Here is a 20,059-nt window from a genome sequence, read left to right as displayed (position 1 = left end):
TGTTAACATGCTTTCCCCCTGAGGTGGAGTAAGCATGTCATGCTGGAGTGGTAATTTGCTGCTGGGAATTTAACTGAGACACAGATTTGCACTCTGAATATCAGAACTGTCCATCTGTTTCCTTTCCTCACATTTACCTAGCCTTTACTGCTGGCTGAGGCAAACAACTGCTGTCCTGCAGAGCAGCACTCTCATTTGGGTTCTCCTTTGTAAAGTGAACCTTAAATAGTCTCTGCTATTTCAGAAATTATTTAGGGCTCAGGTCTTTTAAAGAGATGCTAAGAAGGGAGCACAGCAGAACTTGAGGCCTGATTCAAAGGCAGTCTGAAGAAATACTGGGAGAATAATTTTGCTTCCCACTGCAGTTTGTCTCAGTTTGTAGATGTGACTTTTCCCTTCACACAGAATGGGAGGAATAATTTCTCTTGCTTCCTTTTCAAGAAGGTTTTGTGGAACCCTCTAGGGATGCTCTCTGGTTCCCCAAGTACAGATCTCTTTTATCCTGTTCTTTCCACAGGCAAGACCATCTGGACACTGAACTCCATTCATCTTTCAAGTGGGATCCTGGCTGCACCAGCTGCAACTCTTCCAGATGTAGATGGAGATGGCATTAGGGATATTGTTGTTCTGGTTCTCACAGAGACACAGGTACAGCACATCCTTACTCAGGGTTTGGAAGGACCTTTACTATTTGTGTGGAGGAAAAATAGACTGATGTGGAAGGACTGTAACTGGAGCTGCTAGAGCTCCTAATTTTCATTCCCTTGGATTTTGCTGAAAAGCACCCTTTTTCTTCCAGCTCAGAGCAGTGAGATCAAACAATAATGACACTACCTGCATTCTTGACAGCTGGGAATGAACAGAAGGGTCATTATTTGCACCTGACTGAGACTTGAGAATTATCTGCTTCTGTTCAGTGAATGTGTGGTTTGAAGTGAATGTTTAGCAGCAGTGTAGGGATGGATCTCTGGAGAAAGGAGTATTTACCTTATCCAAAAGAAAGTACTTTCTTTATTAATTAATTCTGATTAATTGTGTGATTAATTCAGATGCAGATTTCCTTTATGTTCATCCCTCCCCACAATTCTAACATAGATTTTGTTAGAGGAACTCAGATTTTTGAATTCCCTTTTATATTTGATGCATTTGTGTCAAGAGAAAAACATGAATGTAAGATAACAAGGAAGCCAGACTGAGCAAAGAGAAAGCAAACACTATCTAGACCTTGCTGAGGGGAAATTATCAGTGCAACTTCATGCTATGGGGTTGAGGGAAGATTCTGAGTGCAGAGGTGCTTGAAAGCACTGATAAAAATCTCTGCCTCTCTCTCCTTGCAGCCTGATGTGGTTTTCATCTTAGTATCAGGAAAGACTGGAACTGCTTTGGGTGGGCCTGTGAGGTACAGCACCAATGGAGAAGGGAAAGTGATTGGCCCCCAAGTCCACATCACGAGCCGAGGAGCCATCTACATCCTGTTTGGTTTTGGTAAGGTGCACCTTGCCTCTGCAGCACTTCACCTTCCTGAGAAAACATCTGTTTTACCTAAAATGGTCCAGAATGTCCCTGGGATACTTGTGCCATGCCTTCTGCTGTAGAATCTAAGAGGGCAGAAGCACAAGTCTCACTGCCATGGTGTGGAAAAGTACAGGAGCACCAATACCTGCTAGTCTCAAATACTTTGGAGTTTCCCAAAGGCACAGCATGCCAGGGAAGTTCCAGCTCTGGGCATTTCATTGCCTTCTACCACAACTGCAGCGCTCCCAATTACCCTCTGTCCTACTGGGCTCTCTTTTGCAGTCAGGACTCTTCATCTTTACTCTTCCTGGCAGGTAATGTTCAGGCTGTTGCCCTGAGGGATATCTTTACCCAAGCCAGAAACCGGGACAACTTCCCTGCAATGCTGCAGCAGGAGGAGCCAGAGTGGGAAAAGCGCAGATCTGTCAACCTGTCAGAGCTCATTGACATTTACAGGTAGAAGATGGACTTGTCATCTTGCTCCTTCTGGGAGAGGAAGGGAAGGGTAGGCACTTATTAGTGCTCCTAGAGGTGGTTGCTTCTACTTCAGTACTGTCCTTCTCTTCATTGTCCAGTTGATAACTGGGGAATACTGTGGGGAACCTGTCATTTCCTCCCTGTCCTCTGGCTGTCCTAGCCAAAGAAGTGTAGAATATCATAAAAGGGAGTCCTTAGCTTCTCCTGCTCCTTGTTCCTTTCTTCAGCCCTGTGTGCATTGCTGAAGGGAAAAAAGAGGCATTCCCAGCTAGTGGAGTCTCTTTAGGAAGCTCAGTCTGTGTGGGCCTGGATTTCTCAGCTCATTCTTCTTTACTGCCAAACTGTGGGGCAGGCCTCGGTAGGAATAAAGGGAGGGAGCAAATGTGAACTCACAAACTGCAGGCTTTTTATAGTAACTCATGATATTCAGAAGACCCCATGTTTGAATTTAGTTCACTCAACTGAGGAGCCCACATCACTGGGGAAAAAATGGACTTCTCCAAGTATAGTTCACATCTTTTGTAGGAATTGCCACATGGACAGGCAGCTAGTGCTGAGATGTGCAGGTACAAGCCTTGATCTCTGTTTTCCATTTGTGCCAGTGGGGGTGTTGACTTTCTGCAGACAGTGAAGACAGCTGACACAAACTGCAGCAACCTGCTCATCACAACCAAAGAGAGCTTGATCCTGCTGAGGGGACAGGACCTGGAGCGCCGCTGGACCCTGGAGCTGCAGAATATCAGCAGGTTACTTGCTGGGAACATTTTTCTGTCCTATTTCTTCCTGTACCATTTCCCAGTTTTCAGTTCTAAGCATGTGTGTTCCTTAGAAAGCAATTGACAGTAATTCTCCAAGTCTGAAGAGGAGTCTAAGTACTGGAGGTGTGGGTTGTTGAGCCAAGTGAGCAGGGCAGGGGGAGCAAGGAATAGAAGATTGGGAACTTGATCTGTGAGCTTGTGAGTGATCACAAATAAGGGGCTTGATTCAGGTACCCAACACTGAAATCATGGGAATGATGTGGCATTGGAATTTAGTGGATTAGTGATGTGTGTGATTCAGCCCACTTGCTGTCCAGGGCTTCAGTGGAGGGGATCAGTTACATTAGTAATGTTAAAAATTTAGAGCAGGTGAATGAGTATGGCCCAGAGATCTTAATGTTCCTTGAAAGTTGAAAATGAGCATTTTGATGGCAGTCAGCATCTATACTAAATGTAAACCTTAAAATAATATTGCTCATCCTCTAATTTCACACATGGAAATTAAGTAATTTTCCAGATCTTGTGGGTAGGTAATAACCAGCAATTTCAGTGCTCCCAGTATTAAATATTTGCAAAGGGCAGTTGGGCACAATTGAGGGAAATTACATGGGAAACAACTGCTTGCTCTAGTATTGAGAATAAAGAAAGCATCTCTGAGTTCTGTCTTACCCAACTGTCAAGAGCATAAATGAGAAGAAGGCACTGGAACTTCATTAAGGAAAAAAAAAAGGGTGTTCAGCTATCTTCAATATTCAGGTAATGTCCACATTCTTGAGGGCTGATGGGTGACATAAGCCACAGCTCTAGGAATTAATTATGACCGGTTGATCATGCTATGGGGAAAGGAAATGGACTAGAACTGTTTTGGGCCCAGAATCTGCAGACTTTTTAATGTGTCTGGCATCAAGTTTAAAGGGTGTGTGTAAAGTGATGAAGCAAAGCCACTTCATAGGTGCTGTAGAATCAGTTATACACAAGAAATTTCTAAATGGATGCAGCAATAAATTGAAATACACAGATCAAGAAGGGTCAAAAACCATTCTTTACTAGTATGGTTGAGGTTGGAATGCACCTCTGGAGATTTCCTAATCCCACCTACCTGCTCAAGCAGACTCTAGACAAGCTAGAGCAAGTTACTCAGGGCTGTGTGCTGTCAGGTTTTAAATATCTCCGAGGACAGAGACTTCACAACATCTCTGGGCAGCTAGTATTCAAGGCTGCTGCTTTTTCCCATTCCCTGACCTCCCAAGGGACAGAGTACAAAACGTGTAGAGGAGCTGGCAGATAGTCATTAAAAAATAATGAAAGCAATTCTTGTTCTAGGCTGCTATGCTAAAGTCCTGGACTACCTGTTTTCTTGGAGTTAAGAAAGACAGAATTTACTACACTGAATGTATTATGGCCAAGCATTTAATTGAGAGGTTTGTTTGGATTTTTTTAGAACTTAAGTTCTACTTAAGCATCAAATTCAGGTCAGGGATGTTACCAGAGTCCAACAGACTGAATTCCTTGTTAAACAAAGCTTACAAAGCCAGCTGTGAGCACTCCTTTTCCTGGGTAAACCTGCCCCAAGCGCACCACTTCATCCAGGCAGACTGAGTCCACACCTGTGGGAATAATTTCCGAGAAAACCAACACGGCTACTGCAGATGTGCTGCATTTCCAGATAGCTTTTGACAAGATCCCTGGAAAACCATAAAGGAGAATCAGTAGTCATAAAACAAGGGCGAAGTTCAGAGACCATGAAATTGAGTAAGCAGTTGCAAATTGTGTTGTAAATGGATGTTTCAGATGAGAGAGGATTAATAGCAGGTTGCTGGGGGGATTACTGTTGGGCAGAATAATTACAAGCCTTCTGGTTCATTTGAGCAAGTGCCCAGGGGATTTTTCGCTTGATTGGTAGCATCCGATGTACTTACATTTGTGTGCATTCCGTTTGTGGGATCTGCCACTGACTGTGACCCAAAAGGGCAGAGGCACCTTAGGAGATGTTTTGAGTTTGTGGTCATAGGATAGAATTGTCTGCTACTTCCTTTTGCTATTGGAGATCTTTCAAGCTATAGGAGTGTCTCGTGAGGCTGCCTTGAAGGCAGCACGTGGTTGCCAAAGGTGTCTGTAAAGAAAATGACATTGCTTGATGTCGTAAGTATAAAGTCAAGCCACTGTGGTGCTGTGGTATTACTGTTCAGGAACCATTCTGTCATGCATGTTTTAAAGGGGGAGATGGAAAAAAAAATTGGGAAAAGGCCTGGAAAAAATGCTTTGGTATGGAAGATTTTAACTATTGAGTTTATATGATCAAAGAGAAGCCTGAGAGGTGAGTTCATAAGCGTATGTAAGAAATAGAAGCTAACAGGCATAGCAAGAACAAGTGCCTTGGAGCAAAAGCCATTCATGTTCAGGAGAAAGAAGATGCAGGAATGTTTCTTTGGGTGAAATTAATCATTAGAACTAACTGTCATGAGAAGTGATGAATTCATCTCATCAAAGATGACGCAAAGCCAGCCTACTGATACTTGGTTAATTGGGTGAAATACAGAAATCTATCATAAATAAGAGGAGAGAGGATATACTCTGATCCTGCCTTGCCATAAAATCTCTGGTTTTGTGAACTTTGTGGACTCAATTGTGCTTATTTAGAATTGTGCATCTGGCTGTGGTGAATTGAAGGAAGACAGAGGCAAGGCTTAGAAAGCCAAAAGCAAGGAATATGGTTAAAAAACAGTTATAATGAGAGATATTAATGTGTTATGTCACCCAGAAGTGAGAGGATGAGAAGGGACTTCATTTAACCTGCTTAAAGTCACAAAAAGGCTTGTAAACCTGCCAGCAGTAAGAATACAATACAAGGAATCATGGGCTGACATTAATGTTGAGTTTGTTAAGATCCATTTCACACAGCTAAGGCAGCCTGGGAAATCCACTTTCTGCAGGAGGCCAAATGTGCCAATGCATTTTGGAAGGGCTGGGTAATATTATATAATTATAGCAACAACAGTACGGGTTCTCATGCAAAGGACAGGATGATAGGGTAGTGTACAGGGGGATAAACACATGTCCTTACAGCCCATCAAGCAATGCCCCCCACACAGACAACTCTGAAGAATGGCTGAAAAGCACCATGGGCCACTTTACCATTTTGCATTTTTCTGATCCACCAGCAAATGATTCCTGACAGTCAGTTCTGAGTGATTGAAAGACCTTATTTAGCATGACAAATCCTGTCATTTTAAGAGGCAGAATGGAGGGTGAAGGCAGCTATTCTGCCTCCATCTGAAATTACTTTTTTTCTACCATGGGGCTGAGTGTTTCTTTTTCCAAATTTACAGCCAGCCTGTACCAGGTTACTTTGGTGCTGATGAAACTCTGGACTTCATGCTGCAAGCACAGACTGGAGATGGGAATAAAAAGGTAAAACAGGTGAAGGCAGGGAGGGCAGTGGCAGCACAGGAGTGGGGTAGACTGGGTAAAAAGAGACAAAATTCTCTGGTCCTTGCTTTTCCCATCTCTTTGGCTGGCACTCATTAGGGTGTGGCCACAGGCATGAAAGGGAACAGCACAGGCCATGCCTCTGCAAGGGGGCTCTGCATACCCATGCCTTGGCATCCATTAATGCTCAATCTCTCCCTGCCTTGAGGTGGTGGTGATAGATGGCAAATCTGGCCTCCCTGTTTGGAACCAGGAGCTTCCATGGCAGAGGCAACAACTCGATGCACTCTCAGTCATGACTTTGGACAAGAAATCTGTTTTTCTCTTCTGGGCTGATGAAACAAAGCCTGTGTTACGAAGTTTGGTGAGCACACATCTTTTCTTCACTTTGAGGTTTCTCTCTGAGGCACATGCAGTCTCTGTCTTTTATTCCTATTGCCATTGAACTTGAACCTAAGATACGAGAAGGCTGTCAGGGACGTCTCTCACTTTGACATTCTGACTTCTCTGAGCCTGAGCACAGGAGTTTTCATGTGCAAATTCTTTATTGTAAAGCTTTGTTGACAGAAATTTTGCATCCACAAACCCCAAAATCTGTGAATTTCATTTTTTCGTGCAGCACTGAGGAGCTGTAACTGCAGATTTGTTCCCAGCCCAGAGTGCTCCTTCTGTCCATGCAGGCACACAGTTTGGCATGGAGACTCAAACTTCCAGACTGTAGCTTTGCCCATCAAGCTGCATATGACAGAGCTAGATTTCAGCCTTACCAAAGAGAAATTGTAGAGCAAATTCTGTTTTGGGGAAAAATGGTTTCGGGATTTAATCTTTGTAAAACCACAGGTTTTCATTCTTTGATCCATGTAAAAACAACACAGTGTCAGAAATCTTTGTATTTTTGACAAAGCTAGACTCCCCTTTGCTAACAGTTGTTATGTTTTTATGTCTTGCATTCCAACAGCAACCTGGTCCCAGACCTGAGCGCCCAGGGCTGCACCACCTCTATCTCCTCCATCCTGTTTTTCCTACAGTCCTTCTGGACCTCACCAATGCAACAGACAAAGTCATTGCTTCAGCAGGTGAGTACAAATGGAGGAGAAACTACCTAGGCTAGAAATACAGAGAGAGAAGTAGCTGTGAGAAACAATGGGCTGCAGTTGTGCCTTTAAAGGGAGCACCTAAGGTCCACCTCACGTAGCATGACAATGGGAAATAAGATTCATCTTCCTTCTGAAGGAGCATCCTGTCCACCCCCTACTTTGTAAATAAAAGACCCACAAAGTTTCTTACATGTTTAACCAATGACAGGTTTAATGCATGTTTTACACCAGAGAAGTTGTGTTGCGTTCCATGGAGTTTTTAATTTAATGCAGTGCATAAAAAATCACTATGTGACTTTTCTCTGTCACATCAGATACAGTCCTGCTTTTCTGCTTTTGTTGGCCATCTCCCACTCTTTGGGATACGAGCTGTTCTACTTCCTCTTTATTTTTGTAAGGGGGAATCAAAATATATAAGTGTGTTTTCAGGGAAAAGTAGATCTGGATTTAACATCTATACAAGATTTTACAGTCCCTGTTCAATTTTCTTGCTCTTTCTAAAGCAGCAAATAACCAGCCTCTTGTGCATGGGAGTGTGGGATAAAAGATCAGTTCATCCAGAACTAAGAGAAGTAGGCCAGGAAGCGTAGAAAAACTGCTGCATAGTAATAACATCTAATTGGACTTGAATCAAAAACACAGTTCAGGCAAGAACAAATAGAATACTATTGTTACAGGGTTTTTTTTAGAAACTAGGATTTCTGAGGTCTGTACAGATCATTCTGCAATGACTGGAGTCACCTGACTTGCCAGTGCTTTACAGATTTCCAGTTTTATAGAGCTAAAAAGTAGCTACTAACAGGTGTGGGAAGGAAAGCTGAGAGTGAACTGTATTCTTGAAATATGTTCATATTCTATGTCAAACTGAAAAACATAACCTGGAACCAAACCCTTCCATTTCTGATCTATATTTCAGTTTCTTTCCATGGTAAAATGTTAAAATAATTTTCCCTTATCAACTAAGGTACATGGAATTGTAAAGTCAGACTGAATATGCTATCAGTCTAGTGTATGTTTTGACTGAGTAAGGGCTATAAGATTTCTTTTGGAAGAACTGTAATCATTTCTTCCTCACCACTGTTTTCTTGCCCTTTTCTGATGGACCAGTTGGAATTAATGATCTCCAAAAGGATGCATTTCACATCACTGTGACAACAACTGCAACCTCTGAAAAGCAGCCAGGGTTTCTGTCGGTCAGCAAGCTGGGCCTGAAGTGGGCCATGATGAGCCGGGGCCGAATGGTGTGGTTAAAGGACAGCAGGACTCCAAAAATCAGCCGTGGAGAAGTGAGGCGATTTCTTGCGCGGATGAAATTTGCTGACTTTCCTCAGAAGGTGAGATTGTGCAGGAATCTCTCATGAAATCCAGGCCTTTGAAAACATCTGATCTCTTCCCTACAGACATGGTTAAGGTGCTCTTTGGGATGGAAAGAGACTGGTGGGATGCAAAATGTTTGCAAGATGACTGGCTGCCCCTTTGGGCATAAGGTGGACAGATTATGAAGCAAAGATGTACTTAGGCAGTTGAACACAGCACAGCATCCTAGAAAGAAGCAGGGATGATGATCATAAGAGACTGAGAGACTTGCAGAGGGATCAGAGAGGTGGGACTGAGATCACTTGTTTTGACACGGGCAAGCAAGGGTCCTCCATATAGTGGTGCCCAGGTTCTGTTGCTGACTTTACCAGACTGGATGATAATAGATTTTGACTTTAATGTTTCTTTGCTTTTCCTTCTTCAGCTCTAGCCTGGTGGTTCCTCAGATGTTGGTTGGACCTGTGGCCTGTTTTGGGAATACAGGAAGCTGCTCTGTATATCTTCAGGAAAATGGCTGTATAGAGGGAATGGGGTCTAAAAGCACTTCCCCTTTCTTCAGCTGTCTGAGGAATGCTGCTGGAGGCAGGTTTGTCCTAGACAGACCTGTTCTGTACCAGAGAAACTTTGCTCAGTAGCTCCCTCTCCATGTGCTGTTCTTGCATGCTTCCTTCCAGGTAACACAGAAATGTGAATTTAGAGGTTATATACATATATATATAAAATCAGGCTTTATATATATATGTGTTAATTTATACAATGTGTGTATATTTTTTGTATGTTTAATTTATGAATGAGATTTAGGACACACCTTTTTATGTCCAAACAGTGTTCCCAATCCAGTCTAACAAGCTCTATGCCTAGAGTGAGCCATGATGAGTCAAGGCAAGTGGTGTGGCTAAAGGACACCCTTAATCTTTTTATTTTTGGAGAGAAGCCTCTGGCACCTGCAGGTTTAGTCTTATCTATGACTTCTCCTGTGCTCTCAGCTCTCTTGTCCATGCTGTTGCCAGACTCACAAACAAGCTAGTTCTCTGGCTGAATTACCTGATCTAGAGAAAGATGGTCTCCACAGCATTTGCCAGCCCCTTGCACTTGTGTCTTTCTTTCCCAGTTCCAAGTTCAGGACACCAAGTTCAGGCATATGTGGGTGATGTAGAAGTGAAAGGTTCCCAGCTTCTTTCTCTCCATCCTTAAGGTTTCTATGAACCCACATTGTCACTGTAACATCACACTGCAGTCCCATGGGCAGAGTCTCCCTTTGCCAATGTGTCATCCCCCCCTTGGGATAGGAGGTCCAGCAGATCCCAACTGTCACTGGAAAGGTCACTCAGTCTTGTCACAGAAGAGCTTATCCTTACGCTGCTTCTCCAACGGTTTAGAGGTTCAGAGACAGAACTAGAAAGCTTTTCTGTTCATTTTAACCCTATTCTGAGCTCAATATTGCCATTCCCTTGCCAGCCCAGCCCTGTGTGCAGCTCCAGGAGGAGCAAGCTACTCCTGGGACACATTTGTTTACAGTGTGTTAGGTGTGTCCCACTCTGTGTCCCAGAGTGTGCCATCATTCTGTGTTGCATTTCAATTTTCTTGTAGTAGAGAAGACCATATAAAAGTGAAACAATTTGGTGCCCTGGTAGTTCCCCACCAGTAGTTTAGGGCAGCAATATAGGAACTCCTTTCCTAGTATGCCATTCTAAGCCTGGCCTTTGACATTAAACAGAGCCAGGCTGAGATGAGGATTGCAAAGGACTTTTCTGTATAGCATGTGCCCTTCCAGCCTCCCCACATTTCCCCATGAGTTATGAGGTGATAGCAGACTTTGACCCTCCTTCCAGATGGGCACATTAGCCATGGGTTTGCTCTCCTGGGCCCTTGACACCTCCCTTTGCTGCATCACCCTTTCCATCATCCCACATTTCTATATAAAGCTTCCAGGATAGCCCTTCAGGTTTAGCTGCAAGCCCCAAGGCTGGTCTTTGGGCCCTGATCTCCTAATGTCAGAGCTGTGAACAGTTTGTATATGTTTAATGGTATTTTTGTGTAAATAGCTTTGTATATATTAGCACAACTGTAGCAATGGCTCTAGGCCTGACATTTTCCTCCAGACAGGGTTTAGTGTTTATATTAGAGCTAGTGTCAGTTAGTAGAGCTGCAGAGTAGGACTGAAAGTGTGAGGACCAGTAACGTATGAGGGATTAAACAGGAGTGCTTCTTCCCTCCTGTGCGGCCACCACCTTGCTGGGAAAGGTGAATTGGCTGTTACCTAAGTAGTTACTTCTGAGATTCTTCCTGAGAGAACTGATATTCAAGAGCAGTGATGTTAGCTCCTCCTTGATGTGAATTCACCCTGCCCACACCCCCCCCACCCCCACTGTGAATAAAGAGTCTGTCTGTATATTGTTGGAAAAATGTATTTGAACTGCAGTGAAACAAAATAAATACTGTGTACAGCGTCATGTGTCATGTGAACCAGTGTTTCACCTTTGAGAGATTATGAGTTTGCTTGGGGTTTTGATTCAGGGGTTGTTTGCAATATTTTTACAGTGGACAAAAAAGAATAGATGAATAGAAGTAACATAAAAAACAAAAGTCCTGCCAAATTCTTAATGGTTACGAAGAAACAGTAAAAAGAGGCAGACAGCAAGGTACCTCAGAATGGGAGATTTTTGGGCAAAAAGCAAGAAGGGAACATGTGGGAGTCATTACAGATAGGAAGGAGGGAGAGATGTCTGAAAGGTACCCCCTATTCCTACTGCAGCAGGACTTTTAATCTGGGGGCAGGGAGAAGAGTTTGGGCCTGGAAATTAAGAATAAGCAGGGTGTTCAGAGAGGGTGACAGCTGATCAATATGAACACTGATGGCCTTCACCGTAGCACTGAACTGGAGGTGCTGGTGGAAGGTCAATATGACACCACCCAGCAGTGCAGTTTGCCATCTGGATGGTGCTGACTATCTGTTCCCCAGTGCAATACTGGGATCAGGACATCTGACTCAACTCTGGAAGTGCTTGGAGACAGCTGGCACCAGCATGTCCCTCCAGTTCCATCCTTGTCAGATGAGGGCACCCATCACACTGTATATGACCAGGGAGGACCCCCAGACTTCTACTCTAATTGCCCTGACCCAGTGCCCAGCTCCTCACTCCCTGTAGAGACTGGAAGAGCTCCCCAAAACCTGCCAACAGTGGTGCCAGTGCTTGGTTCAGAGCTCTAGTTCCTCCCAAACCCCGCTGCTCTGTCCCTGTACACTCATCCCTAACAGCGATCCTCCCCAATTGTCTGGCCCAAGACTTCATCCAGGTCCAGCTCTGGTTCCCTCTGGAGTATTTTCTGCTGCAGATCAGTGTAGAAGTCGACTCCCTCGGAGACTGAATGGAAGACCTTGCCTTTGGGCTCATAGTAGCTGCTTATCTGCTGTATGAAGCACTGGTGGTGCTGAGGGTGATCCTTGAGGGTCCCATCATATCCCTTGATGTGGTTCCTTTTGAACTCCAGTATTGTCTTGGTGTAGGTATTGAGAGTGGTGACAGCAGAGGCCATGCAGCAGGTGAAGGAGGCCCAGGCCATGCTGCCAGAGACACACAGAAGAAGCAGATGCTGTGAAAAGCCATGTAGGGTAAGGAACACCATGACACACCCCAATTCTCCCTGGTTTGCCAGGCAGAATCTACTGGGCACAGACTTGAACTAGAGTGACTAAGGCTCATAGCGTTACAGTTCCTTAGGGGTTATCCCACCACAGGATTCTTCTTAGATAAGTGGGATAAGTACTGGTCATCCCCATGACAGGGAAAGGAGGTGACACAGGGAAAAGGGCATCAGGAACATCTGTAACTGGTCAGAGCAAGGGAGCACAGCTTGGAAGCAAGTTCTGTATTGCTGGTCTCTCAGTGCCTTACTGTGCATGAGGCTTGTCTACCTGAGTGTAACCAAATTGTCATCCTGGCATTTGATGTCCACGGGTAGCACATGGCACTGGAGTGTTTAAGAATCAATGTGGTCATCATCAATACAGCATTGAAATTGAACCTGCACTTTCCATGGGCACCTGCAAGGCTCACCCAACTGTTTTTCAGGTCAGGTATGTCATGTCCATGGTGCTTGGCTGCTTTATCCTATAGAGAAAGGCACACTGAGCCACCTGCTTTTCACAGCTCCTCTTCCTGGCTCACAAGTGACCCTGTGGTGCACTGCCTGCTTTCCCTCCTTCCTGCATGTAGTACCATGAAGATGGCCTTGGCCTCCAGTGCAGCTGCCATTATAGGCTGGGCCAGCACTGGAGAAGATGGTGTGGCTACTGGTTGGGGGCTGAGCTCTGTCCACATCTTTAGGCTCATGTCCAGGCTTGGTGTTGCAGGAATAGGCCCTTTAGTGAAGATGCCAAGCCAGCATGCAACTTGTTAAAGCTGCAGAAAAACAAGGTGAGAGCATCATTACAAGTGTGACGCTGGCCTCTGCACACAGGGAAGAGTTGAGACCAAACAGGGCAAACCAGCAGAGGGGCAAGCCTAATTAGTCAGCAGGGCTGAAGGCAATTCAGTTCAGGTGTGACCCCATTGTTTTCCAACTCCTTTGGCAACCATTCATTTAAGTAGCTGAGCCACCATTTATTAAAACAGGGTGAGGCAAAGACAGGAGATTAATGGTAGGAGAACCTTGGTACACCTGTCTTTGGAGCACACAGAAGGTCAGGAAAGGAGGAGGAAGCGGGTGGCATGGCTGAAGCTCTAAAGGCTGGGGGTGGAGATGGCCTCAGAGCTCACGTACTAGAATGCCCAGCCATAGTCCCACGTGTGTGGCCTCCAGTCCTCCGGTCCCAGATTAACTGTTGCCTGGAAGACTTGAGTGTACATCATGTGTGCCACCATCCCAAGGAGACCTGGACACAAAGGACAAAGCAAAGAAGTTACAGCAGGAGCCAGAGCAGCATACATCAGCCTTGAGTGGAAAAGCAGGCTCTCCAGTGCTGGCATTCCCAGACTACAGTAATACACTTACCTGACAGCACTGAGGAGACAGCAGCAAAGGCATTGAGCTTCATCCCACAGACAGGATTGCCAGTATGCAGAATTTCCACCATCAGGAGGATGAAGCTGATGAGCAGCAAGCTGATGTACAGCATCTCTGATCCCAGTGACAGCCACAGGATTCCTGCCAGGAATACAGGATGCAACCATGTTCAAGGAAGTGTACTCCCTTCTCTCAACCCGATCCTGAAAGGATGTCCTTTGGATAGAAGGGAACGAAGGAAAAGAGCAAACATCCAAAAGCAATCTCCCCAGCCTGTGAGCAAGGGATCAGTGGATGCTGTAAGGGACAGAGTGCATGTCACAGAGGATGGCTTGGCTCCTCTAGCATAGCAGAGCTGAGGGGATCTAAAATGGCCTCTGTAAACAAGCCAGGACTATTCATAAATGGCAAGGAGGAAAGCAAAAGGAAAAAGACAGGGAAACTGTTGACTATTAGCATAAAATCTAATGGTCATAGATTTGCCACAAACACATACAAGCTCTAATCACAACAACAAAAGCAAACAACTTTTAACCTGGGACTCAACTATTTAAGAGCTATATGGTGCATCTATGACTGTCTGGGACATGGGCTCTGGAATTCAGGAAGCCTCTTGCAAGCCTGTATTTCTCACTGAAACCTCAATTAAAATGAAAGTACGTTCCTTGGGGTTGATATCCAGCCAGGGCAGTAGCACTGACTGCCCACCCTGCTCCTTGAACAGAGTGCAGGTACTTCCATACTGGGATTTCAAGTGGGATTAAGTGATACCAGAGTCCACAGCTGAGCTGAGTTCTACAGCTGTGCAGCAAGAACTGAAGGAGGATGAAGAAAGGCACTCTGTAATGCTGGGCTGTGGAAAAGCACAGGATCCACTGAGGAAGAAACATTAATCTGACAAATGAAGCAGCACCGTGAACGCTACTGTTAGCAGCTATTAATGGCTGTAGAGGAGGCATTCAGCTGGGGAAAAGGAGTGTGAAGAAAACCCTCATTAATGTGGCACTGACTTGAATACTCAACATCATTAGTGCCGTAGAGTCAACCAGCTCTTTAGCAGAAATAGATGAGCTGCATTCACTGTTTAAAGGAGCTGGCTTGCTTGCTGCAGCACCATCAAGGAGAATATTTCATTAAAGGTCAGACTGTCAAAAGTATTCTGGAGGTTGTAGGCACCACACATACACAGAGACCTCTGCATCATTTTCCTTGTGAGTCCAAGCTTCCCACTGATGATGTGTAATTTGGTCTTGTAATGCTGCCTGTGTGTTGTGGAGCTGCTCTGCACACACCCAGCTCAGCCAGTCCATCCCGCAGTCAGCAGCCACACCCCCTTGTGCAGTGCTAACCCAGCCATACAATGGCACCTGCACTGGTCATTTTAAGATGATACTTTGTGCAGGCAGAGGTGAAAATGGTGCTTGCAAATCCCCATCATTTATTACACCCCTGTTTCAGGGTCTGAATGCTGCCACAGGCCTTTCCCTTCATAGATGAACATCTTCTGAAATGACTTGTCTCCAGCCTCCATCTCAGGGAATAGTTAGCAAGCCCACACCAATTGAAAAGCCTTCATTAAGTAGAATGTCTGTATATGTACAATTATATCAAAGTATACTGAAGCTATCCACAGGGTGATTTGAAACATGTGACAATGACAGGAGGGGTGATCTCTTCCACCCAAATGTAGGTTTGTATTTAATGAGGCAGGGACTTCACCTTGAAAGCGTGATTTTCAGATGTCCTGTTCACTTACCACAAAGTAAGAGGTGATTCAGCTTCCAGATTCATGGTATTAGACCCCAAAACTGAAGCACTGAGTTAACATGTAGCCTGTGTGGGAGGGACTGCCCTGAGGCTGCATCCATCCTCTTCCCCTTTACTACAGCAAGATGACAGCTCCAGACCAGGCAACTCACTACATGAGAGAAATCCCACCTCATACTGGAGGGAATCTGAGGTTTCCAGCACTGCCTTCACAAATGGCAGTGGTTTATGCAAACATCTGGGAGGAAATCTTTGCTCTTTTAGCAACTGCGAGGACAGGATTTCATACCTGGCTCTTTGGGGACCCACCCTGCTGTCCCCACACAGGCAAAATGCTGCAGGTCCCCTGTCCCTAGGAGGCGCACTGTACAGCTACAGTGAAAGACAGGGATTTGCTCTTACCTCTCTCTGCTGGTGGTGAAAGCTCAATAAAGCTACGGCATTTCTCTTCTGAAACATAAAACCAAAGCTTTTAGTTTATAACACTGCAGGGAACACAGAGGAAAACAGAATCTCTTCATCTCACTCGCTTTTCAGTGCATACATCCATTCATCCCTGAGTCTACCCATCAGACCTTCTCACCTCTGGTCTTTTTCTATCTTTCCAGCCGTTCACTGGGGCAAAAGGTGAAAAGGCAACATTTGCCTGCAAAACTAGAAATTACCTTTTCATTAAAAAAAGGTTCATCAATTCGTAAATCTTTCTAGCCTCTGTTGAATATAAAAATCTGTTGCTACTCATTCACAACATTACTGATGATCAGGTCTATTAAGGGTGTAGCTTGTAACAGACTGCAGATCCATCACTTCTGCTGAATTCCCACATACCCTAATCTCAGAAGAGCATTTCTAGCACTGCTTCTCAAAGAAGAAAGCAAAAAAAGAACTTTCCAAGTGAACTACTTTGTGACAGAGGTGCAAGTCCCCCTTCTGTGGCAGAGATTCCTACAGAAATATGGTCCTTGGTCCTCACATTTTGGACATGCTATTTCAACAAATTGTGTTAATATTTGCTTTGGCAAACTACTGTCTCAGCTGAGGGTCCATCATTATTATCTGTAAGTCTCTGTCCCTGCATACTGCATTGCTGCATTTGAGGGTTCTCTCCTCCACTTGGCACAGTATTTTCTCCCTGACTTTTCCGCTTCATGTAAGAATCTAATTTTCTTAATTTCTATCCCCAGTTCTAATCTTTCCAAATCTCCTGTGCTACTTCTGTCATCCACAGCTCTCAGGATGCTACCCAGTTTAGTGCCATCTGCGGTTCTCATTAACTTGCAATTTGCTACTTCACCTAGAACTTTAATGAGGATATTCAGTAATGGCTCATCTAAACTGATCCTGCAATTAGCCTGAAAATGAAATCCTTTCTCCAGCTCAACTTAAACTCCTTTTGTTCAGAGTAGTCCCTTCTTTGTTGTTTTTATTGTCTATGCAGTTACTTCAAAGATGCACAGTAGTGGAGGGTGATTTACGGGAAGCTGGAGACTGAGACTGACTGTGTTTCTATCCCGTGCTCTATCCCGTGTGCTGCTGTGATCCAGATGCTACATACTTTCTCTGTTCCTTCAGGCACTGGGGTTATTCCAGGACTGCCCAGTGAACAGAAAAGTTGTTTAGAGAAATCAGTTGAGGGATGTAGTTTCACTCCCACAAGCATCATGGAAACACAACCCAACCCTAACCAGTCATAAATAAACACATCTCCTTCCACAGCCCTTCTGGAAATGCTCATAACAAAAAGCAGCCCACTTGTGAGGACATGAGAGTTTCAAGCACATTCCCTTCTGCTCCAAGCCCTCCTTCTGTCTGCTTTTCTTCACCAGTTATTTATTTTCAAACTGACAGAAACAGGTATGAAAAATACTATACTGGAAGGATGGCTTGGTTAAAGAAGGTGAGACGTTTGTACTTGCGCAGGGCTGAAGGGAGGGTGGTGGGCTCAGGGGAATGGCCCTGATGAAAGTGACTTTCATCACTCTGTTTTTAGATACAAATCTCTGTGTTGACCACCTTCTGGATTAGTTCTGATACTTGATGGTGTTTCAGGCAGTAAAGGGCATCTGAGCACTGCAGAGCACCCACCTGTGCTGGCGTGGCACAGGTTTCAGCAGAAGGACTTGAGCAGGTCTGGGCAGGAACAAGCCAAGGGTGAAGGGAAGCACCAAAGGGTTCTAGTACAGGTTGCACAACCAGTCCCTGGCACTTCAGGATTTACAGTGCCAGCCCCACATGGTCAAAAATCACTAATTAAACCTGTCACAATATCACAAAAACTAAAAACAATTACAATATTGCAGGTCTTATCCTCAGGTCAATTTACTTCCTAGCTTTAGTTCCTTTGGGATCAGATCCTCCAGGTTTTCTCTGTGTCTATAAGGTAGTAATTCCCTTTCTCTGTTTTATTTATTTGTGTTTTTTTAAGAAAAGCCCAGTCTCTGTTTAATAACACAAAACTACTCATTTTGATGATTTAAGAACACCAACTATGGTAGTCCTTACAGTGATAGCTAAAAATTATCATCTGCATAAAATCACTGCACTTAGATTTCTGAGAGGACATGCACAAATTTACTGAAGAGCATGAAGTAAGCTGTGTGTAGGAATGGAAATGTGGAGAAAGGGAAAGGAGGCTCATGGAAATTCCCACCAGGATGAACAGGGCTATCATAAAGTCACTGCCACCACCACCATTACTTGCACTTCACAGGCCCTATTCCTGACCAAAGGGCACACTAGAGACAGCCACTCTCCGTTTCCTTGCTCTGTGAAGGACAGAAATTCCAGTGAAGGACAGAAATATATTGACTGCACCAGTGCACAGGGCTGATACCATCTAGGAAAAGGAAGAATACTTTTCTCCCAAGTGTTATCAGCCTTCCACCTTTCAGATTCAAACTTCTGTGGAGTAAATACAAGGCAATAAGTTGTGGCTGCCTGAGCAAAACACTACCTGGCCCTTCCATGCTCTCTTCACAGGAAAGCCACATCCCTGTGTGGAAGTATCTGAAGGCAAAGCGGTCATCCCCAGTCTCCCAGCTGTAGTGCACTGTGTCCTCAGAGGAAACATTGCTCGCGTCTGCATCAGATGGCATGGGCACACCCACACACTGGGAGGCTTTGCTCTTCCCACACAAAGGCTTGGGTACTTTCTGGGTCCCAGTGCACCAGTAGCTGCCCAGCAAGGCTGTGGTGGAGAGGGTGAGAGCCAGCAGGTTGAGGATGACAGCCAGGAATGTACGGCGCAGTGGCAGTCCCTTCAGCAGCTCCATCTGCAACACACAAATAGGACACACCATCACACCGGCCACTTGTCCCACACAGCCTCAGGAATCCCACCTTCTCACAGCATGCAGCTGTGGGGAGGGGTTGTGAGCACTCTGCCCTCCTCACAACATCCCAACAGCTCACCCAGCATGGAAGAACCATTCCTTGAAAGCCAGGGCACTGGACCTGGTCAGCTTCAACCATATTCAGCAAAGCATTCTGAATATCTGTACTGGGGAAGAGAGGGTGACATAGCAGGGCTGAGTGCATTGAGGTGTGTGAGCACGTGAGCAAAATGAAAGGAACATCACATCCATCCATCTCAGAGATGACAGGGAGGAACTGTTAACCAACTTCCCTCAATACCATGTGTTGCCTTTACATGAAATACGAATGCTCTCTCCAATTAAATGAGAAATCTTGCTGCCAAGTGTCCCAAAACACTTTTTCAAGCAGCTCATTACTGTACCTAGGGAGGCAGAGAGTATAGTGATTTCTCAGTGGGAAAAGGCAGGAAAATGTTCCCAAATCACTGAAGGTCCCACATCAAAGCAGTGACCAGCTCAGAGAGAGCACCCAGCTATCCAGAGCTGGTATCTTAAGTACAAGCCACAGAGCAGCACCTTCCACTTGAGCTGTCATCTGCACATCAGAAATTTGGTAGGCTGGTGGGATGGCAGCGTCTTTGCTTTCACACAAAGTGCCAGGTTTTTTTTCCTATAAGGGTGAATGTTGCCACAAACATTCTTACTGATTTCATCTCATCATTTAAAGTAATTCATAAAGCAGTTTGTGAACCAGGGACTTTCTCACTCAGAGGAAAGATGAAGACTTTAGGGTTCCTGCAAAACCCTGCACTGACTCCTGAGAACCCCAAAATATCACTCCATAGATTGATTAGATGTCATCTACCCACACATCAACTTTCATGTAACCAATGCATGTCTCTTCCCACGTGGCACTCCCTATGTTTGGCACAACTTCATCCAGATACTCCCACCCTTTCCTATTTATGACTCTGAAAATCTATTTACCCATGAATAGATTCAGTTTGTACAGACGCTGCCTGCTGCAGGTCGTCTTCACTTAACTTCGGCTGACTCACCCAACGCTGAGCGTGTGAGAAAGACCATTCTGTGGACATCACTATAAATAAACAATACAGACCCAGCTTTGCATTGTCTGTGACTGCACCACACATAACCCAATTAGAACAAATTTTTTCTGCTACCCAGCAAGCTTGGAAACACGGTCAATAAAGACAGTGCAGAAGCTCCTCTTGAAAAGCAGGACCTTATTAGCATCACATCACACTGAGAAAGCAGTGCCTGACCCCGAAAACCCTCATTGAAAGCAAGAAAATACTCGGCTCCTGAAATTTTCCTGTGTTGTTTCATACTCTGGCTTCTTTGTCTCTTCAGCAGG

General features: G+C 44.9%; 2 protein-coding genes across 5 annotated transcripts in view; one reads left to right on the top strand and one right to left on the bottom strand.

The window, feature by feature from the left end:
- The window catches only part of FAM234B (family with sequence similarity 234 member B), a gene marked incomplete at its 5' end in the record, with an annotated part of 22,023 nt that extends 10,983 nt beyond the window's left edge, over positions 1–11,040 (top strand). Inside the window, 9 exons of the mRNA XM_031057769.1 lie at positions 518–648; positions 1,338–1,485; positions 1,830–1,971; positions 2,595–2,738; positions 6,080–6,161; positions 6,388–6,543; positions 7,138–7,255; positions 8,384–8,610; positions 9,018–11,040. Of these exons, the coding sequence (XP_030913629.1) occupies positions 518–648; positions 1,338–1,485; positions 1,830–1,971; positions 2,595–2,738; positions 6,080–6,161; positions 6,388–6,543; positions 7,138–7,255; positions 8,384–8,610; positions 9,018–9,023 (1,154 nt within the window). The remainder of the gene's footprint in view (positions 1–517; positions 649–1,337; positions 1,486–1,829; positions 1,972–2,594; positions 2,739–6,079; positions 6,162–6,387; positions 6,544–7,137; positions 7,256–8,383; positions 8,611–9,017) is intronic.
- Positions 11,041–11,305: 265 nt separating this feature from the next.
- GSG1 (germ cell associated 1) overlaps positions 11,306–20,059 on the bottom strand; it is a 13,956-nt gene continuing 5,202 nt past the window's right edge. For 2 of the 4 annotated variants that reach the window (XM_005421893.1, XM_005421894.1), the window contains 5 exons: positions 18,321–18,639; positions 15,770–15,817; positions 13,589–13,741; positions 13,358–13,469; positions 11,306–12,158 (listed from right to left, as the gene is read on the bottom strand). In XM_005421893.1, coding sequence (XP_005421950.1) covers positions 11,846–12,158; positions 13,358–13,469; positions 13,589–13,741; positions 15,770–15,817; positions 18,321–18,639 — 945 coding nt within the window. In that variant the 3' untranslated portion in view covers positions 11,306–11,845. The remainder of the gene's footprint in view (positions 12,159–13,357; positions 13,470–13,588; positions 13,742–15,769; positions 15,818–18,320; positions 18,640–20,059) is intronic. The other 2 variants (XM_031057737.1, XM_031057738.1) reach the window with 1 other exon arrangement.

The sequence above is a fragment of the Geospiza fortis genome, unplaced genomic scaffold (assembly GCF_000277835.1).
Source record: "Geospiza fortis unplaced genomic scaffold, GeoFor_1.0 scaffold173, whole genome shotgun sequence".
Taxonomy (NCBI): domain Eukaryota; kingdom Metazoa; phylum Chordata; class Aves; order Passeriformes; family Thraupidae; genus Geospiza; species Geospiza fortis.
Note: the sequence above shows the minus strand (reverse complement) of the source record. Positions and strands in the feature narration are given on the sequence as shown.